Source organism: Rhyacophila brunnea, unplaced genomic scaffold (genome assembly GCF_057557595.1).
Source record: "Rhyacophila brunnea isolate RB1 unplaced genomic scaffold, BYU_Rbru_1.0 scaffold_10, whole genome shotgun sequence".
NCBI lineage: Eukaryota > Metazoa > Arthropoda > Insecta > Trichoptera > Rhyacophilidae > Rhyacophila > Rhyacophila brunnea.
This window is the reverse complement of record NW_028232752.1, coordinates 12559995-12572765: the sequence shown is the minus strand read 5'-3', so window position 1 is coordinate 12572765 and position 12771 is coordinate 12559995. Positions and strand designations below refer to the sequence as shown.

At 34.0% G+C, this 12771-nt stretch overlaps 2 protein-coding genes across 9 annotated transcripts in view; one reads left to right on the top strand and one right to left on the bottom strand.

Annotated features, from left to right (window-relative positions):
* LOC147078894 (uncharacterized) overlaps positions 1 to 12771 on the bottom strand; it is a 177994-nt gene that overhangs the window by 31161 nt on the left and 134062 nt on the right. The window lies entirely within an intron of this gene.
* Positions 1 to 12771, top strand: part of LOC147078896 (uncharacterized) — a 43876-nt gene that overhangs the window by 12687 nt on the left and 18418 nt on the right. For all 7 annotated transcript variants that reach the window (XM_085951225.1, XM_085951210.1, XM_085951217.1 and 4 more), the window contains exon 2: positions 9286 to 9394. In XM_085951225.1, coding sequence (XP_085807351.1) covers positions 9372 to 9394 — 23 coding nt within the window. In that variant the 5' untranslated portion in view covers positions 9286 to 9371. The remainder of the gene's footprint in view (positions 1 to 9285; positions 9395 to 12771) is intronic.

The window sequence follows — 12771 nt, the reverse complement described above, 5'->3', positions numbered from 1 at the left end:
CATCTTAACACGATTTAAGAATTAATACCCCCGTCGCCATCACGAAACAAATTGACGTATTCATACCTCGCGTTCGCTCTCCGAATGCCAGCCGAGTCCAAAATTTCGTCGCGCCTATAGTTGAAAATTATTTGCCGTTTCACTGATGTATCGTCTTAATGTAGTGCGTCACACTACATTTATCTTAAAGATAGGTAGGGGGCCGGCCAAAGATACTAGCCAGAGGGCCCGCTTCAGGATGTGGGGGCCATGAGGTACCTATATCACAATTAAGTAGGTATAGAAAAGATGAATAACGAGTCAGACAAGTGACATAATCAGTGATTGTATAGATATCTATCGTTTCTACCATGTATGTTTAAAATACTTTGGACGCTGAAGACGCACCTGGCGCGTAATAACCAGGCGGCCGATCGATGTAATTAACGTGCGTTTCAAAGGTGGTAATTAAAAAATCATTATCTAATCAGCAGCGAATGAGTTAAGTGGTCTGGAATAAATCACAGCAAAAATGTCACTTGACTGACGGTCAGTCTCAATAAATTAATATAATATTCAGGATCACTGAGTATCATTCTCTTTCAAGGTTCTGGATTTGTTTTGAAGTTGATGTATCACTTGGTATCCACGTTACATGTGGTGAATACCGACTGTTACATAAACTAGAAAAAAATACCATTGATTCACTTTACCGATACTCATTAAATGCATTAAATATTAATAGCGTATAAATCAGTGTTTCGTTTTACGGATTATCAATTGGTTATTTTGAATACATAATATAAAAGCCTAGGTTTTAAATCTAAATAGATATTACGATTATTTTAATGCAGCTACAATAATATAAGTTATGTATTAAATTTCTATCTACACTTTACTACTTATTAGTAAATCCCATTCCAATTTAATGTAATAAAACAAATAATAAATTAACATTTTATTACACGTCATTTTATGTATGTTGCAAGCATTTTAAAAATAAAATAATAAATAGTTTTTAATAATGTCTATTCAATTAATGAAACATCCAGAAAATCATTATTATGTGCTAAGGAGCTAAAGGTATGATCGTATGCAACATACGGGAGAAACTGTTTCTTTTGTTATTCGGCTGCCTGGAACGAAAGGCTTCGTGAAAACTCATGCTACCGATTCCGTGTCCTTTCATCATTAAGGCCCGTTTCAGACGGGACACCGGTGTCGCGCTCGATATAATATAGGAGACCTTTGTATTCGAAAAAAGGGGCCTTTGTATTATGTTGATGAACGCCCCAGAGCTAATGAGTAAACGCGTGCCCGGTACACTTTTCCGTCGGCTGCTACATTCTCAAGCCGCCGATATACTTGTTTTATTACCGCAGTCAGTTTTATGTTCTAATTTATAACGCGAAATTATGCGTTGCCCCTTTATTCGAATACAAAGGCATCCTATATTATATCGAGCGCGACACCGGTGGCGAATTCCAGAGCCTGCGTGCACTAACCAACTATAAGCTGTGTCCTGTCTAATCGCGACGAAATTAACCTGTAGTTTTTATAATCCGGGTTCGAATAAGAAAAAGATTTTTTCTACATAGTGGTTATATTATATATTTCTCTAATGTGTTTTCAAATTATGTAGTTACGAGGGTGGGTCAATAATTCCTTAGAAAAAAGCATTAAAACAGTTTTTATTTTTGTATTTTTTTTTTATTTCTCAACATAATCTCCTTGGAGCTCAATACACTTGGTTAGACGTTTCTCAATTTTTTTTAAACCGTCAGAAAAATAAGTTTTCGGAAGGTCCTCAAAATAAGCATTTGTCCGATCGATGACTTCTTCATTTGAAAAAAAAACGTTGTCCACTTAGCCATTTTTTTAAGTTTGGGAAAAGGAAAAAGTCACTGGGGGCTAAATCTGGCGAATACGGTGGGTGGTCGACCAATTCGAACTTCAATTCTTCAATTTTAGCCATTGATCGTAAACATGTGTGAACACGGGCATTGTCCTGATGACAGAGGATTTTTTTCCTGTTTAAATGAGGCCGTTTTTCTTCAATTTTGTTTTTTAGCTGGTCCAATAAAGATGCATAATAATCCCCTGTTATTGTTTTTCCTTTTTCCAAATAGTCAACGAAAATAATTCCACGTGCATCCCAAAATACAGTAGCCATAACCTTACCAGCTGATTTTACGGTTTTCGCCTTCTTTGGACATGGTTCGCCTTTCGCAATCCACTGATTTGACTGTTCTTTCGTCTCGGGAGTATAGTGGTGTATCCATGTTTCATCTACAGTCACAAAGCGACGAAAAAATTCATCCGGATTGCGTTGCATGAGCGACAACAGGGCTTTAGAGGCCACCACCCTATTGCGTTTATTGTCGACTGTGAGCAAACGCGGCACCCATATTGCAGAAATTTTTTTCATGGCCCAATTTGTCATGTAAAATAGAAATGACGCTACCTTTTGAGATCCCTGTAACCTCAATCATCTCACTCAACTTTAATCTTCGGTCACTTAACACCATATCGTGGATTTTATTGATCATTTCTGGTGTAGTCACCTCTACAGGACGTCCTGAGCGTGGTTCATCCTTTGTTGATGTACGACCACGTTTAAATTCATTTAACCAGTTATAAATAGTTGCAAGTGAAGGAGCAGATATGCCGTGAACTAAATCCAACTCATTTTTTATTTCCTTTGGTGTTAACCCTTTTATATTAAAATGTTTAATAACAGCTCTAAACTCAATTTTCTCCATTTTCCATTTTTCCATTTTCCACAAGCAAATTTTTTTTTTAAATGTACGAGAAACACACAACAACCCGACCAATCTGATTGAAACTTCGCAGCATACTGAATCGGTAGTGCCGCTGCATGAAAACAAACCGCTTACAGTACTAGTCGCGCCACCTGTCGGCTTTTCTAAGGACTTATTGACCCACCCTCGTACCTATGTTCAATAGAGAATGTTGCATTATTAAATAAGTATTGTGAATAATTATTGGTTGAATAAAAAAAATAATTTATTGGGTTATATACTTTAGTATGGCTAAGCATCTGGCCCTATATTTTAGTAACTATAAAATAAAAATATCTGAAAAATTAAAAAGAACAATTGAAGAAGCCTCTCGACTGAAAAGGGAAAGTTGTATGATACATTGTCAACAGTTATTGTAAGTAATAGTTATTTACTATCAAATAAACATACTAAGGCATGCATTATCAATTCTCTGAGCATGACTAGTTTGTTGGCGATCTGATGATTAATAAAAATATCTGGAAAATTAAAAAGGAAAATATGTATTATACGAAAATTGAAGAAACCTCTCGGCTGAAAAGGGAAAGCTTTAATACATTAACAGTCATTATGCATATAGTTATAGGTACTACTATAGACTACAAAATAAACATAGATAAACCTAATCTGTACATGACTAGTTTGTTGGTGATGCGACGATTAATGAATCACGATACTCTGTTGATCTTTTCGGCTAGGTACATTAAAAACATATTATTAAGTTCCTCTTCGAAAATGCGTAAGAACACTTTCAAACGTAGGGTGATATCATCGTACAATGTTGTTATCTTGTTTACATGACGTAAGTTAACTTTACATCTAGCAATACCTACCAAGTTATCAATCACCTTTATCAATTATCAGTGACTGAGGATGTGACCATGGCACAATAAAAAAATAACGCCGCTACTGGTTCAATTTAATCTCTACTTCTAGACACGGTTGGCCTATTAATTATTCGATTCCTAGGCGTAAGGCATAAAGCCCACCAACTCGCTCTCTGCCAATGCCAATGCGCTCTCTACGAAGTAGGCCACCTCCCACCCGCGCATTACCCTTCACCTATGTAATAAGGGGCTCAAGGAGCACAAAATAATTATTATTATCAGCGTCTCTCATAACAAAGCAATAAAAATATTATTAAATTTCTCGGGGCTTGTAATTAATATTCACGATGACATCATTATACCAGCGAAATATCGGACACGCAATAACTAAACAAAGAGTTCACTGTTATTAAATAATGGCTTCTCGCCCGTCTATCGACGACGCTGCCAGGAGCATGATTTTGCTTGCCGTGTTCAATGAATGGACTACGTTGTATTTTCGTTAATTCGTATCGCTGAGAAGCCAAAAAACGATGAATCATGGGGCAGGCGGGCACAATGCGTCGTCAAATCCAGTGTGCGCTGGCGTATTTGATTACGTTGTATTTTCGATGATTTACGCGCCACTTGTGAAATTTTGCGCGAGAGCCCCACTTGCTGCGTTAAGTGGGTTTTACGCCTAAAACTTAAGACTTTTGTATATTATACTTTGGTATAAGTACTTTTATTGCTAGAGGTAAAGCAATATGCAGTGGCACCATGGGTATAGCAAGTATTGCAGTGGTGGTGGTGTTGTTTGCTAGCATTATTAAATTAAAATAAGTATGCGAATCGCCTATAAGGGGGGGGAGGCTGACAGGGCTCTAGCCTGGAGGCCCGGCGTGGCGACACACATCACAAATTTGCTCTAATAGTAAAAAAAGTCGTCTGCGGCACAATTTTGCTTGAAATATATTAACATTTAAAAATACTATGTTGTTGTGCGATACAATTTTTGAGTATTGTTTGTCGGCACTCGATAACTCCATAATTTAAGTGGAAGTTGGTATTAAAAATGCGTCACACTGCCTTTAGCCTTAGCGATAGGTAGGGGGGGGGCATGGAATTAACTACACCTCTACTACTCCGAGGGGCTACTCTATCACGAGGGCTCGGTGGAAAATACATACTATTATATCAACATATGTGTAGGTAATTATTTGGATCCAGGGTGTGGGTGTTTGTAATGTTTCTCCCTTTCATCTTCCAAACAAATGGTGGTTTATCGAAAGGCCAATAACCAATTGCAATTAATTTAAATATCGTAAATTGTGGGGGTGTTACCTACTCCGTCGAAAACGGAAATAATGATGATTTATCAATTATAAATTTAATTTATCCGTATTTATGTGGAACATAATACGTCCTATCCGACAATAACTAAGTAGGTACCTATATCTGAAAACGATAAGACTCCCACACAGCCTTAACTCATTGCAAAAAGTATACGTCAAAAATATTGTTAGTTATGTCCTTTTTTTACAACGTTTTTATTAGCTCGTATTCTTGTTTGTCCGGTGGTTGTTTATCCAGTACAAATCTTGCAATCGATTTTTAACTAACTTCCCGACTAGCTAGACATTTGAAACTTTTAGAATATATCAGAACACGATGCCAATGCATTCTTTTAATACTTTTAGCCATCTTTAAGCAGAATTGAATTCATTTTCAGTTAATTCTGTTTTGTATGGAAAGTTATTTCAGAAAAATCTGTAAAAAGTAAAAGATTATTATTGGTTGCTAAGGGGGTGGTCCTAGCAACTAAATTATTAATATATACGTGAGTTACTATGGAAATCAAAATGAAATGTCAAAATGACATTTCAGTATTCTTTATTTGTTTGTTTTTTATTTACTTCATATCAAGTACAAGTTTGAGCATAATAATTCAGCAGAAAATTTAAAAACGTTGTATATAAAAAGATCTTTTTATCTTGTAATTATTAATTTTTACGTATCCAGTTGGCCGTATCACAATGAATCGTGAGGTGTTGTATCGGAAATAGATGACCGTAGGTATACTATTGAGATAAAAATCTTGTTTAAATAAAACACTTACAAATACGTAAAAAAACACCGGAATACAAGGGAAAGGTAGAAGAAAACAGGTAGATAAACAAATATAAAAAAACAATCATATCGTATACCTATATTTATATCAAATTCTGGTAGGCGCTCGAAAATATCAAATCACAATGACAACGTTATTATTAGATGTTTAATGTTCCTATTCAATCTAATAAAAATGGAATATAACTGTGAAAGGCGCCACGAATAACGTGTTATTTTTATCTCAATGCAATACGGCCATCTCATTTCTTTTATTTTGTTAACTGTCAATTCATAGTGCAGCTGCTTTGTATGTTGTTTAATTTAATAAAACGCATTTTTTTGTAGTACTTATTCCACTTTTAATCAATAAATTAGGACCGGTTTCGTCCGCCTCAAAGGGACATTTTCAACAGTTAAAAATGTCTCTCTGGAATAAGTACTACAAAAAATGCGTTTTATTAAATTAAACAACAATAAGACAGCTCATGTTAAACTGTGATACGGCGAAGTATAATTATGTACAATATTGTATATCCAGGATCCAGACATACAATCCACATTTTAAATTTAAACCATGGATATGTTAATTCATAATTTATGTAATATTATCATGTCCATTGTAGGCAATTTGTTTTTTTTCCCCTTTACTTACATTGTTGGCAATATGATAATAAACAGGATGCCACAACAGAAGGCAGTTCAGATTTTGATTAATGAATTTGCTGATTACGTTGAGAAAATGCATTTTTCAAGATTTGAGTCATAAAACACCGCAGTTTAAAAAACACGTCAGTTTTTATTAAAATATAATAACAACATAAAAGTGGGAATTTAAATAGACGGTAACCCGAAAATTATACGGAAAATTGTAAATGGCGCGTGGGAGGTCCCTATTTTTATAATAACAATCATAATTTTGAGAATAATCGCGCGGTTTATGAAAGGGGAATACACAATATCTGTGGTCTTTCGCCAATTTATGATAGACGCTTGCGTGCGAAACTGATAAAGTTCAATTGAAGAGTTTGGACAAGAGCATCCAAACCGGTTAACCGGGAACCCGTGAGTTTGTAATCTAACCGAAAACTGGGCTTAACTGACAAAATTCTTAAATAGTAGGTATTTGTATGAAAAAAACAATAATGTAATATAAAATATTGTTAGATATTGTAAGACATGAATCAATTAGAAAATTTTTGACTGACCGAATTCCGACAGTATTCAGTTATATTGTTAAATATTTTAACTAGGGATGTTTTGATATAAATACATAAGGAATACCTTTTAGATTAAGTAGTGATTATACTAGATGTAAGCCGGATTCATACTAGACTTACTAGTGTCGTGTCGTGATGCATCAGAAGCACATCGGAAGTCTATATTTTGTATGAAGGCGTGCACACTATTCTGACGCCAGTATTATTCAAAATATAGGTTTCCGATGTGCTTCTGATGCATCACGACACGACACGTAAGTCTAGTATGAATCCGGCTTTATTGTGTAATTTTAAGAATGAGCTATATTCTTACAATATTGTAGTGGGTGTAGTAACATGAATTGTAATTGTTCACATCATAAAGTCGATAGTTTACGATGTTTTTGTGGAACATCTGCTCTTTACGGGACCTACATATCCTTCCCTTGATCCTTGTCCGTGTGAGGATCGCAAGTACAATAAATCACGATCCAGTATCCAACCTATAAGTATAATGTAAAGAGGACTCTTGTTTCAGACGCCATAACGATTTACAATTGTCAACTAATTGCATCCAATAATTATTTTAATAAGATAAAATAGTTAGTTATTAATTTAGGATAATTATAGCAGCCTGGTTAAACCGTGCTATAACAAGAGTTAAGTATGTGAAAAGACACATCAACATTTATGTACTACCCAATAATTAACTGATCCTAATTGCAGAGAACTAGTATATTGTAGTTATTGGCCTCTAATAGAGCTTTTTAGTAAGTATACAAATGGAATTTTCCACCTACATCTAAAATATTTTTTAAATTCTGCCGATTTAAGCCGGTAAACCGGTTAGTTATTCGTAATAAAAACGTTAACCGGTTATTTGGATGCCCTAGTCTGGACATTTAATTTCTCAGTGCAAACCGATATAACATTTACATATTATATATCATACAATTAATCATCAAAATACTGTGTGCACAATTAATACAAAACTTAATTTTTACTTGATCAAAACATCTAAATTACAGTATTTAACACTGTACAAGACGTTCGTGGTTGTTTTTTAAAGTACCTAACAGATTTTTGGGTTGTTACCGAGTCTTTTTCCTCAGTCCTAATAGACCAATACTTTGAATTGAAGCCACATTTGGTTTACGACTTAAAACGCAACAAATATAAAGCCCGCAAGAATGTTCTCAATTAATATTATCAACATTTAATGACCGTTTGGTTTGTGTGATAAACTTGAATGCACAGTACTGTCGAAATATAGTTATTGAAAAAAAGTTTAAGTATCTCATGTATCTTCATACTCGAGAATTATACTTATTACAACCACGCCTAGAAGGTAGCGCACTTGGTGATAACTGATAACGATAACCCAAAAGACTAATATGATTTGCCATATAATACTACGATAATAAACTGTACCTATTTCGAATCGATTCAGCAACACTGAGCCAAATCCATAAAATATATTATCTACGGTAATAAGGCGATTATAATGGAAATTTAGTAGGTAGCTAGTGTATCGATTACAAAGTTAATTTCGCGGTCAATGTCAAATACATCAATAATTTTATAACTTACGAGTACCTACCTCACCTATGCTAGGGTTGCCAACTTTTTTTGAGACATTACTGGACAATTAAGTATACAATAATTTGGGAAATACATTGATAATCCAGAGCTTTTCGCATTAAACCTTAAGCCTAAACCTAGCCGATTTTCATACTAATCAGCACTGGAAATGTATATTTTATAATAATATGTGTGTTAGATTTTTTATAACCCCTACCTAGCTGAGATGGACAACATAATTTTTTCCACGAGACAGCGGTAATCTCGGGGATTTCATGAACCGGAACTGCGCTCCGGCCTTTCGAGGCCTGGTACAATAACATATTAATGCGATACCTGGTGATGATTACACCTGTATCAATGGGTCATTTAACCAACAAGTTAATCATACATAATTTTGAAAAACACTTCCTGAGAGAGTATATTATAACCAATAGATAAAATCTTTGTATTCCGTATAACCAAACAGTATCAAATCTTTTTTTGAAAAAAGTAAGCCACCCCGACGGGGAATCGAACCCTGTATCTCCCGGGTTTACGCACCATCCGTCGCATTTACCAATATGCTACGCAGTGACATACTAATTGCGACAAATTTTAACTATTGGTCAATTTTAATACGTACTCATCAGCGCTCTTCCAAATCAAGCTACTTTGGCAATCGATTTTCGTTTCTAATTGTTTTTAAAAGAAAAATTATGTATGTTCAATAATTAGAATGATACATTCTTAAATCTTGTGAATTATTCGTTGAATAAAAGAAATAGTTAACAAGTTAAATATCGATTATATTTATTTGTCAAATTGCAGGAAACCAACAAGAAGACGACAATTATCAAACTTGTCATACATATCTGTCTACGCCCTACGAGACCAAGTTCAGCTGCTAAAAAAATATGGGGAATAAAACGAGTTCTGTGTAAGTATTATGGGTATTATTAATAGTTAATATAATGTGGTTTTGAAAACTAATACAAAAAAGAACTAATATTATATAACTACATATCAGGAAAAACAACTAGTTAATCTCTAGACTCTTGTGTGCAATTACACGTCATGGGACATCAACTAACAAAGGAGATAAATCAACAAATATAATCTAAGACTAATTTCAAAATGGTGGAATCTATAAGATGCGTCAATTGGATATAAGTGTCATAGTTACCAACATTACAATTTTAATTAAGACCATTGAACCGAGAAAAATGACAGACAACGGAAATTATAATAAAAATAATAAGTATCGTGAATCCGCGATATTATTGTTTCGTTGTTTATTGACGGCGTGTCCGTCGGATTAGAAGACGCCATTTTGGCTTGCGGTCGAGGTTTTGATTCAGCAACGACAGGAAGTGGATCATATCCTTTCTGACTCTTCTGCTTTGATAGTAAATCTACTTGGGTGGCGGGGAAATACCACAATCTATTGCAATTAAATGCAATATATTGTTACATCAGTTTAAACCATTATTCAACGAATTGGTAAAATCAGCCCGGTGCTAGATTCGGGGGATTTTTTTAAACTCACGCAGTGCTACCAACTGTCAATACAAAAATATGCCACATATTATAAACAATTAATAAACTGGTGAGAAAAAAAATCATGCCACATATTATGGGGTAAAGTCAATGACATTATTAATGGACAACGCACTCAATACATTAGCTAGCACGTAAATTCGCGCATAGCGACATTCGCACATGTATAGTTAGACGTCACGCAATTTCCATTATGCGATATCACGCATCGGGAATTTATAGCAATATCACCTTTGTTGGAATAGCGTTAGAACAGTGTTTCTAGTGTCAATGTTCATTTGAGCGAACCCGTTTGAACCGAACCATTCGGCAGACCCGAAAAAAGCATCAGGAATTTATAGCAATATCACCTTTATTATAATGGCGTTAGAAAAGATTATGCCATTCGGCAGACCCGACAAAAAAGTGAGTGTCATTTTTTTCCAGATGCTTCGTCCATTGGGTAAAGTAAACAATTAATAAACTGGTGAGAAAAAAAATCGCTTAGGAATTTTAACAAATTCCGTCCAAGATGGAACCGGACTATCAAAATTGCAAAACAGTTTGATATGTTTTTTTTGAAAAATTGTAATCTGGTTACGATGTCGAAAAATGATAGATTTAATGTCATACGCCAGACGCATATTTTTCACTCAAAGCGTTGAATGTGGCAAGAAAAACAGTACACAAAATCTAGTAAGTACTAATTATTGAACATTTATCTGGTAGGTAGGTATGTACGTATGGTGGGTCCGTAACTTACATGGTCTGCATGATACTAACATTTTTTTTAATAATATGAAGTAAGTATCTACTAACAAACCGCTTATTGAATTTCAATTAAAACTATTTATTTTACTGCATGTTTACATAATTCAATCATAACAAAAATGATTAAGTCCTGAGGCACGTTTCAGTGTGTACCTACCTACAACTTGACAGATAAACCTAATCAATTTATATATGTATTTATAAATCAAGCATCATAGGTGTAAAGTGTATTTTTATAATTACACTGAAAAAATGATCAGACAACAAGAAATATAGATACTTACCTATATGTTTATTTTTTGAAAGGCAGACTAAACGTCATTGCGCCAAATGTATGAAATGTCTTGAAAACGAAGCTTGGTCTAAAAATGACTAGTGATTAAAGTTAGTTAGCATTTATTATTGGTTTGGTGTCCATAACACAAGCCTAGAGATTGTTGGCATGTAGTGTCAGTCAATATTTGCGACAATTCAGCACGTACCCTACTTAGGGTTTACTTACATTTTCCAGGTGATAAAATTTTCCTTATACAAATTGTATAACATAATAATAATATAATATGGCTTGTGCCGCGGCAAATGAGGAATATGATAGAAATTAATATTTTATTGTTATTACCAGTGTTAAAACTGTAAATATGCAACAGTTATAAGAAATAATTTATTTGTTTATTATAAAATATAAATTCTAGGAAACCTTGCTTCTTACAAAGTATTAGAGAATTAAGGCTATACTTCAGCTGAGGCATGGTCTAAAAAGATCGTGACTAGGCGATGCGCGGATTGTGCAAATGACGCGAGCCGAACGGAATATAATTTGTCATAAAAATTCAACATGCGTCCTTTTAATGTTATGTTTATTATTATATTCGTAATAATAATAGAATATTCATTGACATGTTTTCTTTTTCAAGTACACGCCTCCGACGTCATCACAAAACAAATTGACAGGCTCACACCTCTAATGTCAGTCTCCGATTGGTGACGACTGCGAAATTTCATTCCACATACTGTTGAAAATTATTTGCCGTTTCACTTATGTACGCTCTTAAGGGGGGACATGCTCGTCGAAGGTCAAAATTGAGTTTTTATTGTATTTTCAAACCATGATCCTGGACACTCCTTAAACGTTGTAGATAATCTATTTATATAATTTTGAAGCCTTATTATCCTTTATTGTTATTTTAAACATTTGATGACTGCATGAAGTATTTTTGTTACATAAAATAGTATTCTTTTAAACCTCTCGCTCTAATGTTTTAGAATATAGTCATATTTCGGTACAAAACTGTGCAGTGGTGTTAAGATTTTTTACATTTAATAATTTTTAAACGCATTTATAAAACCATTAGTATAATTTATTACGAGATAATTTTTGTAAAATATTCACGATAAAAAATTATTTTGATAATCTCTGTGATCCCAAATTTGACAAGAATTAGGCATTTTATTATTAAAAAAATCGGCAAGATTAACACATTTGAAGATGATTCTAAAGATATTTATTATAAGCTATGTCTTTGACCATTCAAGTGTGATAAAAATCTTATGAATAATGATTGCTTTATAAGAATTATTGACCTAAGAATAAGGTAGTGTTTTTTTGAAATACGCCATTTCTTTTGTCATTCCCTAGTAGTTAAGCTACAACATACGGCCGTAGCCATAAAACGACAAACTATAATTAAAGTAAGGAGTAAAATTATGTTAACGCGCGTGTTTGAACATGTACTTAACCGAATTTTTTTTTATTTTTTTTTAAACGGTACATGTTCAAACACGCGCGTCAATATCATTTTACTCCCTACTTCAATTATAGTTTGTCAATTTATGGCTACGGCCGTATGTTGTAGCTTAACCACTAGGGAATGACAAAAGAAATGGCGTATTTCAAAAAAACACTACCTTATTCTTAGGTCAATAATTATTATAAAGCAATCATTATTCATAAGATGTTTATCACACTTGAATGGTCAAAAACATAGCTTATAATAAATATCTTTAGAA